The sequence below is a fragment of the Beta vulgaris genome, chromosome 8 (genome assembly GCF_026745355.1).
Source record: "Beta vulgaris subsp. vulgaris cultivar EL10 chromosome 8, EL10.2, whole genome shotgun sequence".
Taxonomy (NCBI): Eukaryota; Viridiplantae; Streptophyta; class Magnoliopsida; order Caryophyllales; family Amaranthaceae; genus Beta; species Beta vulgaris.
In genome coordinates this window covers 19,470,884-19,492,631 of record NC_079209.1, presented here as the reverse complement: position 1 = coordinate 19,492,631, position 21,748 = coordinate 19,470,884, and the positions used below count along the sequence as shown (strand labels likewise).

The following is a 21,748-nucleotide window of genomic DNA, read 5'->3' as shown; positions in this document are numbered from 1 at the left end:
CTCAGCAGCAGGTTGTTCGTTGGAGGTGGCTCGGTGCTAGCAGCATCTTCTTCATCATCATCAGATCATCATCGAGCTCATCTCCTCAGCCATTTGGCTTTAATCTCGGCTGCCTCGGCTTCAGCCAACTCCTGATAGCGAGACCAGACTGAATTCCAGTCAGCTTCAGGGCAGGAGTCGGCCAAGGCTTCCCTGAGCTTGGAGAGCGCCTCGTCCTCGCCCATCTTATGGGAGGATTGGCCCACCTCAGCGCAGAAGGTAGAGTCGTCCGACTTCTGCCAGGCTTGAACCACTCCTCCTGGAGCGAGAAACGGCCGCTGAGCTTCCTTAGTTGCCTCGGCCGCAGAAGTTTGAGCTTGACCTCCTCCAAGTCTCTCTCGGCCTGAGCTTGCTTGGTCTTCGGCCGTAACCTTGGCGGACTCAGCATTTTCTTTGGCAAGGAAAGGTTGGCCCTTCCACTTTCCAGTCTTCCCTCTCCTGCTTCCAGTCGCCTGCCCTTGTCATTTTGTGTTGGCCTCCTCCAACGAAGCTCGGCCAGACGCTTGGCCTCCTTGGCCTGATAAAGCTCATCAAAGATGCGTCCGAGCCGCCTCCTTCAAGCTCTGGACCTCTTGCACCAACGCAGCCGGTCCTCGGCTACTTTAGTCATCCGGATGGAAAACTGCAAAACAAAGACCAGTTAGAAGTAGCAATAAAGAGTAAAAAGGGAAAAAGCAAAGGTACTTACGTCCATCAAGGAGCGAAAGAGTTCGCTCGACTCATTCTTCCCATTTACCGCGTTGATATGATCTCGGTCGGTTTGGGTGACCAGTATCTCCAAGGCACTGGCGATCCTTTGTCTTTTGTCCGACTTGGACATCTCAGTAAACGGGACCGGCGCCTCGGATAAGGTCTGCTCGGTGTGAGAGGTCCCCTGTGCGTGGCTTGGGCTACGCACCGGCTCGAAGTCTTCTGGGTGAAGGGAGATGCGTGTATTTTCCTCCCCAGAAGCCTGGCGCGGGCTATTCACCTCCACGGAAGGCTCTTGCCTTGCCTTCTTGGCCGAGGCCTCCTTTTCGGCCCAAGCCTTCGCCAAGGCTTTCTCTGTCATCTCCACCCTCTCCTCGGTCCGTTCCTTACGCTTCCTCGGCTTAGGGTTGGAGGGATCCTACAAAATGTACAAGGAGTTGGTGAGAATCAAAAGACTTAGTGTGATCCAGGTCGGATAAAAAGGGCGCTTACCTTTGGCTTGGAAGGCTTGTTAATCTTGTTGGCCTTCATCTCGGCCCTAATCCTAGCAGCCTTCAGAGCAGCAGAGGTCAGTCGTTCGGCCATGTCCGGGTCTGTTTCCTTTATATAAGCTAGAGAAGCCTCTGAAAAAGACAGACAGTTAGCAAAATATAGCAAGTAAAACAAAAACAAGTCAACCGGACCCCCTTTTTGCCGAATTACCCTTGGGAAAAGCCGGGCTTAGACCAAACGCCGCCAGGAAGTGCTTATCTTTGAAGAGTTTGCAGCTCGGGAGCCAGTTCCCCGCTACAAAAACTTCGCCGCCATCCACTATTTTGGCCTCTAGCTGCATATATATAGCGGCCACGGCTTCATCCTCCGATAGCTCGGGCACTTTGAAATTAAGGCAGTGATTTGGGTCGGCAGATGGGGGCACGGTCGGGATGCCCCATTCTCCCCCATAGTAGACAAAGGCGAATCCCCGGCGAAACCCCTTTTGAGAAGTGGGTAGGTCAAGAACGGTTCGGTAGCCTCGCCGAGCCTGGAAGCACCACCAACCAGGTCCGTGATCCCCGGCCGGCATCTCGAACAATTTATATAAATGGCGCTAGAGGGTGAGGGTCGGCTTAACGCCGATGAGATCACATATTACCTGAACAGCCAAAATGCCGCCCCAAGAGTTTGGGGAGAGCTGACCCAAGCATAAGTTGTAAGCGTTCAAAATGTCTTTCTCAAATTGGGTCAGCGGGAATCTTAAGCCCATTTCCATTGCTTTGTAATAAAATGCAGTGCATCCGGGCGGTGGAGATAAGATGGTATGGCTAGCATCGGGTCGGACCAGCAAATAGGGGTCCTTTATTTGAAATTTGGCCGCTTGGCCTCGGGCATCTTCTAGCAAAGCCTTTATTAAGGACGGAAGTGGAAACTTCGCTCCCGGTCCGCCCTTGGGATCAAGCTCCGGATATAGGAGCCTCCCGGACGTCGACGCTTCACCTTCTTCTCCCGGCATAGCTATCCAAACTACACCATCAGACAGATATTTGTCTAAGTAACTCCTCGAAGAAGGATAGGCCAGGGACACCTCCCAGGGTAGGGGATGGTACCCTCGGCCTCCTCCTCCTTGGCTTGCGAAGGAGTACTCGGGAGGGAAAGCGCCTCAGGCACAGCCGAGGGATCCGGGCAACTTATTAAAGTTGACACCAATACCATTCCCATACCTCTCACTTCCTCGGCTAAATTATAAGGAGGTGAGGGAGGGGGTGTCACTGACTCGGACGAGCTCCCCATTATTTATCAAGAAGGGGGTCGGCCGATTTTATTAAAAGAAAGAGAAGAAAAACTTAGTGAAAAAGCAAAACAAGTGCGTACCTGGTCGGACGAAGAAGATGGAACCCGGACTTAGAGAGAGAAGGAACTCTAAAAGTAGAGAGAGAAAGAGCAGAAATCTCAAATTTAGAGAGAGAGAGAGAATTGTAAAAGTGACAAAATCTCTCTCCTCTCTCCCTACTTATAGGCAAAATCCTCGGTTTTCGTGTCCCGCGTCGCATCTTGGACCGGGCCCTGTGTTTTCGCCACCTTAATGGGCCTCCCAAATGCCCAAAACTGTTCAAAAGACACAGCTCCCAGGAATATCAATCGTCACAAAGGTCATAAATGACCAGAAGTTGAATCGCCACCATGTTTTCAAGCACCCCAATAATCCACCATCGCCACGTGGCATTTCAGGTTTCAAGGAACTATTAAGTTCACCAGCTCAAGATTGCTAGTTCATCAGCTCAAGGTTACCAACTCGGTCACCTCAGCCAGTGGTCCAAAAACTTAGGCACCGGCTCGGACAAGCATGGGGCTCATTGGCCCCTCATCCGAGCCGCGTCCAACCAGCTCGGCCCAAGGAGGCTCTCCTCTTTGGTTGAGTAAATCTCCTAAGTCCCAGATTGACTTAGCGAGAGCAGGCACCGGCTCGGACAAGCATGGGGCTCATTGGCCCTCATCCGAGCCGCGTCCAACCAGCTCGGCCCAAGGAGGCTCTCCTCTTTGGTTGAGTAAATCTCCTAAGTCCCAGATTGACTTAGCGAGAGCACGCACCGGCTCGGACAAGCATGGGGCTCATTGACCCCTCAGCCGAGCCGCGTTCAACCAGCTCGGCCCAAGGAGGCTCTCCTCTTTGGTTGAGTAAGTCTCCTAAGTCCCAGATTGACTTAGCGAGAGCAGGCACCGGCTCGGACAAGCATGGGGCTCATTGGCCCCTCAGCCGAGCCGCGTCCAACCAGCTCGGCCCAAGGAGGCTCTCCTCTTTGGTTGAGTAAGTCTCCTAAGTCCCAGATTGACTTAGCGAGAGCAGGCACCGGCTCGGACAAGCATGGGGCTCATTGGCCCCTCATCCGCGCCGCGTCCAACCAGCTCGGCCCAAGGAGGCTCTCCTCTTTGGTTGAGTAAATCTCCCAAGTCCCAGATTGACTTAGCGAGAGCAGGCACCGGCTCGGCTCGGACAAGCATGGGGCTCATTGGCCCCTCAGCCGAGCCGCGTCCAACCAGCTCGGCCCAAGGAGGCTCTCCTCTTTGGTTGAGTAAGTCTCCTAAGTCCCAGATTGACTTAGCGAGAGTGGGTACCGGCTCGGACAAGCATGGGGCTCATTGGTCCATGGTCCGAGCCATGTACGAGCCCTACCCTTCCATTTCTTTACGAGACCGGGCCGGCACGCAAGCTTCCCCTCTCTCCTACGAGACCGGGTCGGCACGCAAGCTTTCCCTCTCTTCTATGAGACCGGGTCGGCACGCCAGCTTCCCCTCTCTCCTATGAGACCAGGTCGGCACGCCAGCTTCCCCTCTCTCCTACGAGACCGGGTCGGCACGCCAGCTTCCCCTCTCTCCTATGAGACCGGGTCGGCACGCCAGCTTCCCCTCTCTCCTACGAGACCTGGTCGGCACGCCAGCTTCCTCTCTCTCCCTCGAGACCGGGTCGACGCATCCTTTCTCCTCCCCTCTCCTCTAAGGAACCGGGTCGGCATGTGCCACCCCCCCTCCTTGAAGAGACCGGGTCGGCACTAGCCACCCCTCTCCTTGAGGAGACCGGGTCGGCACATGCCGCCTTTCTCTCCAAGGAGACCGGGTCGGCACTAGCCACCCCTCTCCTTGAGGAGACCGGGTCGGCACATGCCGCCCTTCTCTCCAAGGAGACCGGGTCGGCACTCGCCACCCCCTCCTTGAGAAGATTGGGTCGGCACGTGCCCCCTTTTCCTCTAGAAGACCAGGTCAGCCTGGGCTCAGGACTGTCTGGGGTCCGCCACGAACGGGAGACACTTCAGCAAGGCCTCGATGTTTCCCATTCCTAGCGTAGGGCTAATTGTTTGGGCTTATTTCCTGGGTTGAGCCTGCCAGAGATAATTAAGCCCAATAAAGCCTTAAACCTCCAGAGGGCCCCACCTGTGATAATGCCTCCCAGCTGTCAGTGCCCTCCAGCTGGCCTACAGTTGGGATATCCCCAGCACTATAAATACTCAACCCCCTCATCAATGAGAAGGTATTGAATTCTTACCTAACAAACCAGAGCATCTCTCTCTAGACTTTATCTCTCTAAGTTTGATTACTGACTTGAGCGTCGGAGAGGCGATCCCGGAACAACCCCCGGGGCAGTCTAACCATTACTTTTGCAGGATTCCGGCGTACAGACTTTGGACTCAGGACATTCGAATCTGACCCGGTATTCCCTAAGCAAAGGAATCAGAACCCTTAATTTCTAGACAGAAACAAGAACAATGACACTTGTTAAGAATTCAATTAGCATTGACGTAATTGAATATCATATATCCTATTTTAGGTATATCAGTCACTCACTAAAATGAAGTTTAGAGTGAACTATTTATAGCCTCGAGTAACTCAGCATGTTTCACTTAGTTACTACTAACCCCCTAGAAATTAAAAACAACCTAAACAACATCATAGACTTGGTAGCTTTGACCACACATTAAAAATTTGTTATTTTTAATTAACAACTAGATAACCGTGATTTAACAAACTAAAATATAAACTAATTAATTAAGAATTTAACCCAAAAATATTATTATAAAATATAACTCATTATCCTAATTAAATCTAACTCACAAACTAACAAAGATAAGATATTAAGATTTTATTTTAATTATTCACAAAAATAAAATATTTTACTTATTTGATACTCCCTCCGTTTCCTAAAGATCTTCCCTCTTTCCGTTTAAGGGTATTTCCAAAAGATCTTCCCTCTTTTGCTTTATTCCTTATTTGACAAAACAAATTTCCCTATTTACCCTCTCATGTCACTATCATATGGTCCACCATTACATTATTAATTCAATTTTACTCCATTTCTCTCTCCCACTTTAACCCCTTTTTATTTGTTTATTTATCTTAACCCCTTTCTCTCTCCTACTTTACTCACACCATGCCCCACACAACTTGATTTTCCTTGGTATCTGTAGGAACAGTAAGTGGGAAGATCTTTAGGAAACAGAGGGAGTACATATCATGCTTAACTAAATTATATCCTAACATCAATTTTATTTCTCAGCTTCTTCCTTATAAGCTCTAACCACAATACGGTTTCTACAAGTTGTTGATCCTTTATCAAAGTAACTACTCTGCTCCTCAATCAAAGGAACAAACCATTTGCTCCAAGCTATTGCTTTCTCCTTACAGAAGTTCGAAGGACCACCCTAATGTTCTAAGGAGCTTCATGTCAACAACTTCATCAAATTTCTTCTAGAATCCAACTCCTCTTGGTTCTTTTTGAAGAATTTTGTCCTCGATCAAGTGTAATAAACTAAATAATATTAGGATAAGTTATGGAGATAATATATTCAATAATATTAGATGATCACAACGTTTTGCTAGAAGCTAATTATGGCTTGTTGGACTAATATGATTAGGGCCAACTACTAGTATTATTGAGTCCTATGAGGTCACACAAGTAATAACACTTGGATAATATCCAAACCCATTTGTGAAATGGGTTGGATGATTTTATGGTGGATGGAAAAAATGTGTAACTTATGAGTTTATTAGGCTCATAATGTTTCACATTATGAGGCCAATAAAACCTCATGAAGTTCACTTGTAACCACTCCTATATATTTGTATTAGGAGTTACATTGTTGAGCATCTTTTTGTGTGTCATCTTCTTAAGAGAAAAAATCTGATTTTTCTCTCTAGTTTTCCTCCCTATATTTCGGCCCTCATACACCACCAAAAGCAAGTGAGTTTGTCTCTCTTCCGTACTAGCATACGTGGTGATCCAAGTGTTGTTCGTGGACCAACATCAGAGGAACGACGCTTGATGTTCTAAGGTGATCTCCACTAGAAGTTTGGTGGACAAGAGAAACATACGCATCAAAGGTATAATTCTATACTATTGTCTGATTCATACTAATTTATGCAATGATCTTGGGATAGATGTACAAGTATTTGATACTTGATTTTCCGCATTATGCATCTATGTTCCTACAGTGGTATCAGTTCGCCTATTGCATAGATTAATATGATCATGTTGATGCATTTTTTATTTCATTTTTTTAATTCAATTATTACGGGAGGGTTTTATATATAAATTTATTTGCATAATTGATATTATGATATTAATTGATTGGAAACATAAAAATTGGATTTTTATGTATATATAAATATATATTATACTCAAAATTGAAATCTCACATCACAAAATATCAGATTTTGTGTGTTAGTTCATGTTTTTTTTTTTAAACAAAATTGATATGAACCCTAACTTTTTTCCCAAAACAATTTGTTATAACTTCCATTCAATTATGCACAAGGGTTGATTGATAATTGAGAGGGAAGGGGAAGGCCGCCGGAAAATCGGCCGGCGTAGGGCTGGAGCGCCGCCGGCGCCACCGGACTGTGGCTGGCGTGCGTGGTGGCTGGCGCGGGTCATATCCTGCGCTGGGCGCTGCTGTTTGCGCAGCTTGTTGCCCGCGCTGTGCAGGCTGCCGGTGGTGATCGTCGCCGTGGCCAGGCCGTCGTGGCCAGGTTGCCGGTGCTGCCACCCTCTTGCGCGTCGGTGGTGGGCCGCTGCTGAGGTGACAGTGGTGCTTGCACACTGCTGCCTTGGCAGCTTTATAAAAAAAATGTTGTTTTTTTGAGTATATTCGAATATTGCAAATTGATTTATTAATGGTGATTAATTTTATATTTAAGTCATAATTGAATTAAAATAATGAGTTTTAATTTTATTAGTTAATTATATGTGATAATTGACTATTTCATTTTAAAGGGGGTTACTAAGGAGTTAGTAACTATTTTATTATTATTATTATTTTTATGATGTTAATTACATTTTAGGTTGTTAGTATTAATAGTTGATTAAATCTTCCATGCCTATTTATGTGGTTAGTCATCATGTTAAGTTTTTGTTTTTAATATGATTAAATTATATGTGGTGCCTACAATTGCTTTAATTTTTGTTTAAGTTTAATTTGATTAAATTTGTTAGATTAATATTTTAAAGCCTTTGTGAGACGAAATTCTAATATGATTAAATTTTGTCTTAAGGTACCAACCATAAGATTTAATGTGTGATTAAATCTTCATGGTGTTATTATGTTTTAAAGTTGTTAAAACATGATAATTTATTTAAATAGTTGATTAAAATGCATGTTTTATATATTTGATATTATGAATGCATGCGGTGACTAGTATGGCCCAAAACTTGGATAGAAAATACGATCTGCGTATCGTTAATGTATTTTTGTAATCTAAATACGATCTATGCATCGTTGGTATTCTTGTAATATTTTAGTTTATAATTCCAAAAATATTTATTCAAGTATTAATAAGAAGAATGGTGATTCAATCTTATCCTATGAAGTACAAGGATGGTGATCCATGGTGATTCAACAAGGGAGCCATAAAGAGTAGTCTTTAGGTTTAGGGGCCATACTAGGATCACATTTTATTTTATGCATTTAAATAATATTGCTTTTAAAGGCTTTCTAAGTTTATTATGCTTGTGATTTAATTATTTAAATGTTCACTAGTAATATCAACATAATAATTTACTTAGGCCCCTTAAATAAAATATTGGGATTTTGCTATTCCAAATAAACACCTACTAAAACTTGATTGTTAGTAATAGGTTCTGCCAAAGCAGAGTGTTACTTTCAATCGTGGGCTAAGTAGAGTAAATTTCCGAAATTTGCAAGTTTATTTTGGTTTGGCCCAACAAAATCATCAACATGGTTTTGGATTTTGTAGCAAAGTTTATGGGTTTTGTGTTTGGGTGACAGTCTCGTCTAGGATTAGGAAGCTCTCCTCAACGTTGTGGGTAACTTCCTTACCTGGGAGCGTAATCACCTTAGCAAACACCCATTAACTAAGAATTACAAATGTTGTAATTAGTAAAGGAGTTTACTTACCTTTTTGAACTTGGTTTTAAGTTGAGGCCAAAGTCCACTTATAAATCATGTTTGATAGGATCTTAGAACCACTTGATTCAAAAAGGGGGACATGTTAAAATTGGTCAAGTGCATATCTTTTATTTTAAAGTGTTTAAAATTTGTTAAAAGCTATTATGATAAACATACTTATTACTTTTGCATCTTTTATGTAGATAGCATGTCTGGTAACAATAATTCACCTTTTAACTTACGTTCAATCCTTGAGAAGGATAAATTGAACGGGAACAACTTCCTTGATTGGGAAAGGAATCTAAGAATTGTTCTTAGGTCCGAATAATCCTTGAGAAGAATAATTCACCTTTTACCCTCTACAAAATTCATAAATTACATATCTCTATTCTATATGGAAGAATACTCCTATATGTAAAGAGAGGTACGACACACAAAAAATCAAATCTAATAACTTAGAAAAAAAAGTTATTAAACATTAAAAATTAAAGTTAGACTTAGAGAGGAATTCGTAGGTGTTGATATCTTGAATCTCTATTAATATATGACAATACATATTACATAAAAATAAGAAATTTTGTTTTTCAATAAAGATTTACACACGAACATATTAATAAATATTATATGTTTTTTCAATAATAAATAAGATTGATATTTGTGTTTCATAATGGATGAAAATGAAAGAGAAAAAATGCAACAACAAAGGAGGAAATGGAGTGATAAGAAAAGACGTCAAAGGCAATCACTTACACCTGAGCAAAGAGGACATGAGAAAGCAAAAAGGCAATCTAATTATGCCCGTGTAATTCGAGAAACTGTCGTTACTTCTCAAGAAAGTCGACCTCAAACAACCTCTGGACAAGGACATATCATGATTTAAAATCGTAATGATGCTTCCAGCTCTTCACAAGTTAGAAGACCCATGACAGATATTACTAACTACGATCATATTGTCAATGGAGATGGACGACAAATACATGATTGTAAGAGCTCTAATGTAAATAGATTAAAAAATAGTAATATACGATTCACTATTAAATGTACTTATCAAAATATAAACCTTTTCAATCATGCAGCACACCCCATTGGTGAACTCCGTTCACTCGACACACGCGCAAACATTGAAAATCATATTCAACTGCCCAATGAAAGTTATGGGGACTTCGAGATGCCGCAACTTGCCCAATCCATTCTTTTGTGTAGGAGAAGTAGTAGAACAAATGCAGATATATTGGAACCCATAACCGATGCAATAGACATTCCACACTTAGTTGAGACCGAAAGAGACAATTGTTTGCCTGATCCATTGCTTGAAATTGATAACAACATGAGATCTCATGCGAACAACATATCAAGTCTCATCTTTGATGATGTGAGGGTTTGGAAAGTGGGGAGACATGGTTATCGAAATTGTGCAAGAAATTATACCGAGTCACAAGGGGTGCCTATATTTAATTTGCCTACAATGACAACGTGTCCACATTGTCAAGCACGCCTATTTAGATCTGAATCTCCCAAACTTTGCTGCTTAAATGGAAAGGTCAATCTACCTGAGTTACCTTTGTCGACTGATTTACTTGACCTGTTCTCTGATCAATCGGATAATGGGATTCACTTCAGAGAGAACATCCGTAAGTATAATCATGTCTTCGCGTTCACTTCAATGGAGTAGAAAATAGATGATGAATTGGCCAATGCACATCAAGGGGTACACATATCGCGCTCAAATGTCTATTTACCATCGCATAGGCGTCTTCTGCCTTTGAACTCAAATGATCGTCCTCGGTTCCTTCAGCTCTACATTTATGACACTGATCATGAAAATGAAAATCGTGCAGCTGAAAATTCATCATTACGGATCGACATCATTGACAGGATTAAGAATATTCTAAATGCCCATAATCCTTTTGTTCATAATCTTCTCCATCTTGCACAACGTACGGACATACACGAATGCAAGTTTGTCATCAAAGAGCAACCTGCTAATAATCGTCATACTCAATGCCTTCAGCATCCAAGTGGCAGCCGTCGTCGTTGGAGGGGATGACATGGCTAACCTAAAAGAGAGAGATATTATGATAGAGTCTGTCAATGGGCAACTGATGTATATCAAAGATACAACGGGTTATTACGACCCACTACAGTATCCTCTATTATTTCCTTATGGCTCTTATGGTTGGGATTTAAACAGTTGTACTGCTACTGGCAGGAAGCTGACATGCCGGGAATTCTATGCATATATGTTCTATAAAATTATTTTACCTTCTATGTGTATGCCCTATTTTCCTACAGCTTTGCACACATATCATTCTAACAGCAACAAAATAATGTTTCTTAGATGCGACAACATCTTGATTCTCTACTCTTAAGAGGTGGTCGTCTACTCCAACAATATGTTGTTGATAATTGTGTCAAAATGCAAGCATCCAAGCTGAGATGGATTGCACTCAATCAAGACAAGATACGTGCTGATTTGTACAAGGGCTTAGAGATTCTCTAAATGATGGAGAGCAATAACACAGTTTATATTGATTTACCTATACCAATACTCTTTCTTAGAAAGAAAACCCTTCAATTAACATTAATTTTTTCCATTAATTTACATCTACAGAGAAGGTTGGTCAAGGACGATACTACCATCTTCATTCGTAGGAAGCCCACGAATATGCACCAGAGTACCAAGATGCCATGGCCTTGGTACAAAAGTTTGGCAAGCCGGACATATTTCTGACAATGACATGCAATCCATCTTGGTCGGAAATATAATCAGAACTATTGCCTGGACAAGTTCCAAATGATCGGCCAGATCTACTAACAAGGGTGTTTCATGCTAAATTTGAAGAGTTAAAAAAGATGTTCTAGAAGGGGAATCCTGTGAAAGGTGGTTACTTATGTATGTATGTGGAATTCCAAAAGAGGGGTCTTCCGCATTCATATGTTGTTGATCCTCGAACAAACTGACAAGCTAACCACTCCGGATTGACTACGATATAATTGTCAGAGCAGAAATTCCAGATGAACAACAAGAACCGGAGTTGTACAAAAAAGTTCTTAAACAAATGATTCACGGTCCATGTGGTGTTCACAACAGGGATTCCCCATGCATGAAACAAGGGGGTTGTAAAAAAGGATCCCAAAGTCATTTACTAATGCAACAATGCAGGGAAATGACTCATATCCTCTATATCGTCGCCGAGAAGATCGTCCACCTGTACCATTGCGTCAAAATTCTCGGATAAAAGTAGACAACCGATGGGTAGTTCCCTACAATCCATTTTTGCTCTTAAAGTACGACTGTCACGTCAATTTAGAGATATGCAGCAGCATTAAGTGTGTCAAATATCTCTATAAATATATACATAAGGGTTCAGATAGAGTATCCATGGAAGTTAAGAATGGTGATGAGATTGCACAATACGTGGATGCGAGATGGATTTGCGCACCCGTAGCTTTTTGGAAAATCTACAAATTCCCATTAACTCGAATGTATCCATCTGTTGATCGTTTGCAAGTGCATTTGCCAAACATGCATCAAGTGAGATTCGAAGAGAACTGCCTAATTTCAGACGTATTAGAAGACCCAAGAAACTCCAGAACGATGCTGACTCAGTTCTTTAAGATAAATGAAACTGATCCAGGTGCAAGAAGATTTCTTTATAGAGAATTTCCAGAGCACTACAGGTGGATTAAGTCTAGGTGTGAGTGGCAGATTAGGAGAAGTAATCAGCGAGTTATTGGTCGATTGTACGTTGCTTCTCCACTTGAAGGAGAGAGATTTTACATGAGATTATTGCTCAACCACGTGCGAAGTCCCCAATCATTTTAACATCTGAGAACGGTCAATGGTGTCACACAACCGACATTCAGAGCTGCTACGGAATCCCTTGGTCTAATTGAGAGTGATGAAAGCATCCGTCAGTGTATTTTAGAAGTGTCTTTTGTAAGAATGCCATCATCATTACGAAGATTATTCGCAACCATCTTGGTATACTGCCAACCCACTGGATTACGTGCCCTATGGGACGAGTTCTTCACGTACATGGTTGAGGATTATCCATCTTCAAGCACGACAACTAACAATGGTGTTCTCACTCATAAGCTTTTGCAGGATTTAGATCGTTTATTACGGCCGCTGAGAAAAAGAATTTCTGACTTCACAGAGTTGCCAAGTTTACCTGAAAGTACTGAGGACATCGATGATCTTCCAGCAATCATGGAGGAGTACTTTTCTGTGCCAGTTCCAGAAGAGGACTTAACGTGCGTGACACTTTAATAGCGATCAACAACATGCGTACAACACCATTATGGATGCTGTGATCTCAAAAACTGGTGGAGCTTTTTTCGTTGATGGTCTAGGAGGTACAGGCAAGACATTCTTATACAGGGCACTCTTAGCAACCGTAAAAGGAAGAGGTGAAATTGGTGTTCCGACAGCAACCTCTGGAATTGCAGCGACGTTGTTGCATCAGGGAAGAACATCGCACTCAACTTTTCAGCTCCCATTGCAACCTGATAACAACTCAACTTGCTCATTCACCAAACGTTCTAAAACTGCCACTTTACTAAAGCACTCTTCCATAATTATATGGGATGAGGCTCCAATGACACATAGATATCATTTTGAAGCCGTTGATCGTTCACTGAAAGACCTAATGGAAAATGACTTACCATTTGGAGGAAAAATTATTGTGTTTGGTGGTGATTTCAGACAAGTGTTACCAGTGGTTCGAAACGGAACAAGAGCACAAATGATCGATGCGTCATTTGTCAAGTCCCCTATTTGGAGACACGTCAGTATTTTGCATTTGAGAGAAAATATGAGAACAAGAGATGATAGCGCATTTGCTACTCGACTGCTCTCAATTGGGAATGGAGATGAACCAACCGTGTCAGATCACACGATAAAACTCCCAAACCATATGGTAATACCATCAACTGATGATGTCTCGATCGAAATGTTGATTGACCAGGTTTTTCCAAATCTAAGTCAACATGTGGGAGAAGGAAAGTATATGGTTGAAAGGGCCATCATCACACCCTCAACGAAGATGCTGACAAGATTAATGATAAGGTTGTTGAGAAATTTCTCGGAGAAGGAAAAACATACTATTCGATTGATTCTGTTCCCGAAGATAGGAGAAATTTGTATCAGCAAGAGTTTCTGAATTCAATTTCAGCTTCGGGATTGCCTCCTCATGCTCTCACTTTGAAACCTAGGGTACCCTTAATGCTGTTGAGAAACATCGATCCTAAGAATGGGCTTTGCAATGGAACACGATTGCTTTGTCGTGGACTAAAGGATCATTTTATAGATGCTGAGATTTTAACAGGGCATTCTAGGGGAAGCAGAGTTTTCCTGCCCAGAATTCCATTAAAGAGTGCTGAAGATATAAAATTGCCATTTGAGCTGGTTAGAAAGCAGTTTCCAGTGAAAGTTAGTTTTGCCTTGACAATAAACAAGTCTCAGGGGTAAACTATACCCCATGTTGGCATATACCTACCAGATCATGTATTCAGCCACGGGCAACTCTATGTGGCATTATCACGCGGAACCTCAGAGAACACAACAAAGATTGTGGTAAAAAAGGAAATGTACAAGGACATCAAGGGGTGTTTACAAAGAATATTGTATATAAAGAAGTTTTATTGCCTTCTGAATAATCGTAGCTGACATTTTATGTAAAATCTTGAAATACCACTTTGTAATAATAGCACAATGTAACTGATTGAAATATAGTCATGGTTCTACCTAATTTATGTACTTTACTATTATGAGTTACTTCATAATAATCTCATGCTCATATCATGATCGTATAACTGATTGAATTTCATCATTACAATTATGATCTTATTTTGATACCTAAATTGTAATGTGATGTAGATGTACATATCATGTTACTCATTTTAAAATTACATGTAAATATATTTTTATGTCTAATATATCTCTTCAGGATGGAGATCCATTATCCACCATTTATGCATTTATATCCTTGCGGGGTACGACGATATAATGTCAGGGCTCGATTGGTTCGTAACTACGATGTTTTCAAATACAATCAACGCGGAACAACTAAGCAGATATGGAAAATGCTTTTCGTTGATGTCGAGGTAAAATAAAATTAAGAGTAATGTAGTGTAAATTTATTTCACAATGGTACAAGACACTCTTAGCAACTTTTATTTTGTTTTTAATGATAGGGTGAGTGCGTACAATGCACTATATTTTCGCCCCATGTTGGAAACTTCTTAGGAATGCTTCACGAGGGATTTATTTATGTACTACGTGGGGTACAAGTAGTACACGCCGATGAGAATAATAAAATCGTCCCAAACTGGAAACAAATCTCTATACTATAAGGCAACTAAGGGGGGACACCAAAATATAAAAACCCCTATTTTACCCTCACCAAATGTTAAAAATTACAGCTATATATAAGGAGACACAAAAAAAAAAAATATAGAGGCAACCAACTGCCGATACTTTTTAAAACCCAATAAACCGTAAGAAGTGCATTACTCAGTAACCAGATTATGAACCCAATTTTTTTAAAAAAAATTAAATCCCTAAAATAGTGGGAGAAACTCCCATAACTAACCGTTCAAATCTAATAGAAGTATCAATTTTCACTTCCCAAAAACAGTTAAACTCTCCAAAATTGTTGAAAGTTCTTCCTCTTATGCACTCCCTTATGTGCAAACAACAGACATCATTGTCAACTCTCAATGGTAGTTCTCAATGGAAGAAACAAGTCAAAAGGTAATTCTTTTATTATTTACTTTGTTCTTCAAAAGGTACTATTTTTTTCATAAATTGATACATTTATTGGTATGTTTATACTTAGCGGGTAATGAAACCAAATGAAGAGTAGAAAAAAAAAACAAGAGTAAGAGTGGAAATCACAAGCAAGAGGTGATTCTCAATTACTTTACTTTCTTTATGAGTTGCGTTTATCTGAAAATACAGGTAATAACTAATAACAAAGTATAAAAACAGTGGGTTGTTCTTCATAATAATGCAATATTAATTTTTTCTCTGTAATTTTATTTAAGGTACTTCCCCAAGCAATCACTGTAATAATCCAACCACATCGCAGGCAATATCAAGTTCAACCAGCGCCTTCTCAAAAGGTATATATGTGCTCTATTTTATTTTAAATTCAGATGTTGGTTAATATATGTGCTATGTTTTTAAGATTTCTAATGTATGACACATTTTTTTTTCCCTTTTGAGCCTTTTTTATTATAACTATAGGCGAGAATGAAGTATTAATAAATTGATCGACACAGAGCAAGGAAAACAATTTGTAATTTGAATCCCTCAAAAAAAAATTTGGATACAATCATAAAAAAAAAAAGTTTGAGACATTTTCACTGTCAACTTCTATAAAGAACCATAATTCGGTTTTAAAACAACAAAAATCACCATCTTTTTATTTACAACATAAATCACCATTCTTTTGAAAGCTAAAATAGATTTGAAACTTAGCAATGTAAATGGAGTCAAATTAAGTTTTGCTCCAAGTAAAAGTGATTCACACATACAAAAATTGTGAGGGCTTGATTACAATGCACCATCCACTTAAAAAATAAAAGAACTCCAATGTGTAGCACGAGCAGTAGTTATCTTCCCCAAGACCATGCGTGACTCTGTGTTCTTTTGAGTTCTGAAAGCTAAAGCAGATTTCCCATATTATGAATATCAAAAACTACCCCTAAAAAAATGAATATAAAAAACTAAAAAATTTAGTGGATTTCTCACATGCAATAAAAAGAAACTAAGAAATTCATACTCACCGACAATGCTATAATAGAAACTTTAGTTCTTCATTTTACGCCGTCGCAATGTTGGCAGAAAATGGGCTTTTAAATTCTTCAATTTTGCTTATGATTTTCATATTTTCTTCCAATTTTCCCAGAAGTTGAATTTAAAGAATGAACTAGACAATGTCATGAACACCATGATGGGGAGGTGAACAACGCCAGCGAAATGACAGCGACACCGATGAAGTCGCCATGCCGTGAGACCACACATAACTCGGGGACCGACGTAGTCTCCGAAGACGCTAGGAGATTTGCATATTATCTCTATATTCATTTAACACAAAATGTTCCTAAATATCGAATTTCTTACTCGCAGTTTGACGATTATAAAGTTCACCATTTGGAATGAATTTGTGCACATACTTGAGGATGGACATCTTAACACCGAAGCTGATTTTTGTCCAATTCTTTTTGCATGTGGTTTACATGTAAAGAGCTTTCGTGGTAGAGTATTAAACTATATATGAATTGTCATAATTTGCATTTCATTTTCATATTTATAAGTGTCATATTAATATGTGATAATATTTTTATCTCAATCTTAAACATAGGCCGGACATATCTTACGACTGGATTTTACTCCAGGATTTATGTTAACAAAGTAGATGACTTAACTACTTCATTATCTACATGGTATGCACCATATAATTTGCTCCTATACTACTTTTTTTTATTAATGTGTATCCTAAATTAATTATTTTTTTGACTAACTTTATCTTCTATATTAATAGGTATGAATCTGATAAATTAGCGAAGAAAAGGGTTGCCTGTTTTCGCTCAACTCCTTTCTCCTTACAATCATCCATTGATATTTCAAATGCTCCCCGGATTCGATTAGCTACCTTCCATGCTATGAGAAAAGTAAGTAATTAGACCCTTACTCCTTATTTTATAAAACTAAAATAAACCTATACATGAATAATAAATACATTACAATTGTCTTACAGGTGCAATATTATCGAGTTATTGCTAATACGTGTCACCTTGAGCATGTTGACAATATCATATATGAAGCATGTCATCGTTGTCTCAAAAAGGTTAACTTTTTCCATGGAGTTCCCACATGTGAGTCTTGCAATATTACAGATGTTGTAACCATTCCAAGGTATATTTTTCGATCTCATATGATCACGATCATCAAACAACCATTATTTATTATTTAACCTGATAAACTTTTATCTTATATTATTAACAGATTGTTAGTTCGACTAACAATATGTGATAAAAGTGGTACTTTAAAAATCACAATGCTTCATGATCTTGCACAACTCATTTTGGGATGCCCAGCTACGGACATAAAATTAATACTTCAACAGGTTCTCTGTCTATTACAAACTAGCTCACATTGCATTTGGATATATTGCATAATTTCGAATCCCATATCTCACCCTTGAAAATAAATGCACAATTGTTTGTGTTACTGCAGCCAAATGGACGCAAACAAATAATGGAAATATTGGTCTCAAAACTTGGATACAAAACCTTCTGTTGGATCATACCTCCACCAATGCAAGACTTCAATCCGGAACATTCTTATACAGTTAGTTATGCGCTGCAGGTCGATTGGGCTGAGGAATGCATGTGGTTAACAAAGTTTCATGAAGGCAAATTTCATAGTTGAAACACTAGATATTTCATTTACTATCTTAGTTATTATATTGTTACATTATGGAGATTTTTTTCGTAGGTAAATTTTGTAAATAATTTTTCCTTAAAATAATACTATATGTAATTATGCAACTAATATACATCCGATTATGATTTCACACGCATGTACATAAAACCCAAAATTTATATAGAAAGAGTTAGATGCAAGTATGGAATAATTTAACTACATAAACTACTTCGCACGAATAGCGTGCATATAAAGCTAGTCCTATGAAGTACAAGGATGGTGATCCATGGTGATTCAACAAGGGAGCCATAAAGAGTAGTCTTTAGGTTTAGGGGCCATACTAGGATCACATTTTATTTTATGCATTTAAATAATATTGCTTTTAAATGCTTTCTAAGTTTATTATGCTTGTGATTTAATTATTTAAATGTTCACTAGTAATAAATCAACATAATAATTTACTTAGGTCCCTTAAATAAAATATTGGGTTTTTGCTATTCCAAATAAACACCAACTAAAACTTGATGTTAGTAATAGGTTCTGCCAAAGCAGAGTGTTACTTTCAATCTGGGCTAAGTAGAGTAAATTTCCGAAATTTGCAAGTTTATTTGGTTTGGCCCAACAAAATCATCAAAAGGTTTTGGATTTTGTAGCAAAGTTATGGGTTTTGTGTTTGGGTGACATGCTCTGTCTAGGATTAGGAAGGTCTCCCCAACGTTGTGGGTAACTTCCTTACCTGGGAGCGTAATCACCTTAGCAAACACCCATTAACTAAGATTACAAATGTTGTAATTAGTAAAGGAGTTTACTTACCTTTTAAACTTGGTTTTAAGTTGAGGCCAAAGTCCACTTATAAATCATGTTTGATAGGATCTTAGAACCACTTGATTCAAAAAGGGGACATGTTAAAATTGGTCAAGTGCATAGCTTTTATTTTAAAGTGTTTAAAATTTGTTAAAAGCTATTATGATAAACATACTTATTACTTTTTGCATCTTCTATGTAGATATCATGTCTGGTAACAACAATAATTCACCTTTTAACTTACGTTCAATCCTTGAGAAGGATAAATTGAACGGGAACAACTTCCTTGATTGGAAAGGAATCTAAGAATTGTTCTTAGGTCCGAAGGTCGAGAGGATGTTTATAACCCCGATCCCAGTTTTAACTACTACCTCTACTGATGCTGGAAAGAGGCCCATAAGGCCGTTGCAGAAAGGTCAGTAATTGTTACTTGCCTTATGCTAGCGGCTATGGAACCAAGCCTTCAAAAGAGGTTTGCAAGCTTGGATGCCTATAGCATTATCCGACAGTTGAAAACCATGTTTCAACAACAAGCTCGGATAGAGAGGTATGAAACTCACAAGGCTATTCTTGAGTGTTCGTTAGTTGAAGGCAAGCCGGTCGCCACTCATGTCTTCGAAATGATTGGTTATTTCGAAGCCATGGAGAGGTTGGGCTTTCCTTATAGCCAAGAGTTGGCTACTGACATCATTCTGCACTCACTTCATGAGGGGTTCAATACGTTTCGTTTGAACTTCAATATGAATGGGGTATCGAAAACCCTTGCTGAGTTACATGGGATGCTCATAATTGCCGAGCAAAACATCACAGTTGTACCTAAGAAAGAAGTTATTATGGTTCAAAAGGGAAAAGGTTTTAAGAAAGAATGGGCTGGCAAGAAAAAGCAAGATAAGGGCAAGCAAGTTGCCACTAAGACTCTAGTTAAGCCACAGGCAAAGGCAAAGCCAAAGGTGGCCGCAAATGCCAAGTGCTTCTATTGTGATCAAATAGGTCATTGGAAGCGTAATGCCAAAGTACTTGAAGGATAAGAAGTCTGGGGCTTCTTCTTCAGGTATCTATGTCATTGACATTAATTTAGCAACATCTACTTCTTGGGTATTTGATACCGGTTGTGTTTCTCACATTACTTCGAATGTGCAGGGACTAAGAAGGAGTAGAACCTTGGCTAAAGGAGAGGTGGAACTGCGAGTTGGAAATGGTGCAAGAGTTGCCGCCGTTGCAGTTGGGACTTATAGTCTACCTTTGCCTTCTGGATTAATATTAGAGCTTAATAATTGTTATTACGTTCCTGCTATTACCAAAAACATTATTTCTATCCTGTTTTGGATAATGAAGGGTTTTCATTTACAATTGAGAAAGGTTGTTTCTCTGTTTATTTGAATTCAATGTTTTATGCCACTGCTAAAGGTCTAATGGTCTATATTCCTAGACTTAGACAAAGATGTCCTTAACATAGACAGCAAAAAACATAGATCAAGCGATTCTAATCCTACTTACTTATGGCATTGTCGTTTAGGACACATAAACGCGAAACGCATTCAGAAGTTACATAAAGATGGACTTCTAACATCTTTTGACTTTGACCATTTGATGTGTGTGAATCATGTTTAATGGGTAAAATGACAAAGTCACCTTTTACTGGAAAGGGTGAAAGGGCCAGTGATCTATTGGGCCTAATACATACTGATGTATGTGGACCAATGAGCACAAAAGCTAGGGGAGGGTTTGGATACTTCATTACTTTTACGGACGATTTAAGTAGATATGAATATGTCTATTTAATGAAGCATAAGTCGGAATCATTTGAAAAGTTCAAAGAATTCCAAAATGAAGTCCAAAACCAGCTTGGCAAAATAATTAAAGCACTGCGATCCGATCGTGGTGGTGAATATTTGAGCCAAGAGTTTAATGATCACTTGAAGAGTTGTGGAATTCTTTCACAACTCACTCCGCCTGGAACACCTCAGTTGAATGGTGTTTCGGAAAGGAGGAACCGAACTCTACTTGATATGGTTCGGTCTATGATGAGTTTTGCTGATCTTCCAATATCCTTCTGGGGATATGCTCTCGAAACTGCTACTTTCACACTTAATAGAACTCCATCAAAGGCAGTAGATAAGACACCATATGAGATATGGAGTGGAAAAGTTCCAAACTTGTCTTTTCTACGTATTTGGGGATGTGAGGTTTATGTAAAGCGTTTACTTTCAGATAAACTCGCCCCTAAATCAGATAAGTGTTTCTTTGTGGGTTATCCCAAGGAAACCAAGGGCTATTACTTCTACAATCGCACTGAGGGCAAAGTGTTTGTTGCTCGTCGTGGTGTCTTTTTGGAAAAAGATTTTATTTCCAAAAAGGCAAGTGGGAGTAATGTATTTCTCGAAGAAGTTCGAGAAGAGCAACAAATGGACATAGTTCATCCTATGTTAAGACAACGACACAAGAGCCAGATGTTGGGCTTGAAGTAGTTCCTCCTTTGGAGGAATCTTCTCCCATAACTGACCAAGTGTTGGAGGACGTGCATCCCGTACACGAACCTCCTACTGTCCCACTCGAATCTAATTCGTGCGAAAATTCTCAAATTGTTGAGAAGAAAATTTCTCCTGTTGCAGCCCCTCGTAAGTCTAGTAGAACAAGAATACCAACCAAGAGGTTTGTTGATTTCTTGTTAACCGAAAATTCTGAGATAATGATTTTAGAATTTGAGGAACCTACTACTTACAAGCAAGCTTTGATGAGTGAAGACTCCGAAAAATGGCTTGAAGCCATGAGGTCCGAAATGGCATCCATGTCTGAAAATCAAGTATGGGACTTGGTAGATTTGCCCGATGGGGTTACACCTATTGGTTGCAAATGGGTTTTCAAAGTGAAAACAGACAAGGATGGTAATATTCAGGTTTACAAAGCA

General features: G+C 39.9%; 2 protein-coding genes and 1 long non-coding RNA gene across 3 annotated transcripts; all 3 read left to right on the top strand.

Annotated features, from left to right (window-relative positions):
- Positions 1 to 11,757: 11,757 nt before the first annotated feature.
- Positions 11,758 to 12,873, top strand: LOC130589855 (uncharacterized). Its single transcript, XM_057391467.1, has 2 exons — positions 11,758 to 12,344; positions 12,468 to 12,873. The coding sequence occupies exons 1-2, from the start codon at positions 11,758 to 11,760 to the stop codon at positions 12,871 to 12,873; spliced, it is 993 nt and encodes a 330-aa protein (XP_057247450.1).
- Positions 12,874 to 12,904: 31 nt separating this feature from the next.
- LOC125492866 (ATP-dependent DNA helicase PIF1-like) lies at positions 12,905 to 14,073 on the top strand. Its single transcript, XM_057391466.1, has 2 exons — positions 12,905 to 13,522; positions 13,624 to 14,073. The coding sequence occupies exons 1-2, from the start codon at positions 12,905 to 12,907 to the stop codon at positions 14,071 to 14,073; spliced, it is 1,068 nt and encodes a 355-aa protein (XP_057247449.1).
- Positions 14,074 to 17,385: 3,312 nt separating this feature from the next.
- On the top strand, positions 17,386 to 17,992 carry LOC125492247 (uncharacterized). Its single transcript, XR_007268727.2, has 3 exons — positions 17,386 to 17,526; positions 17,617 to 17,737; positions 17,848 to 17,992. It is a non-coding gene; the product is annotated as an uncharacterized LOC125492247 (long non-coding RNA).
- Positions 17,993 to 21,748: the final 3,756 nt, after the last annotated feature.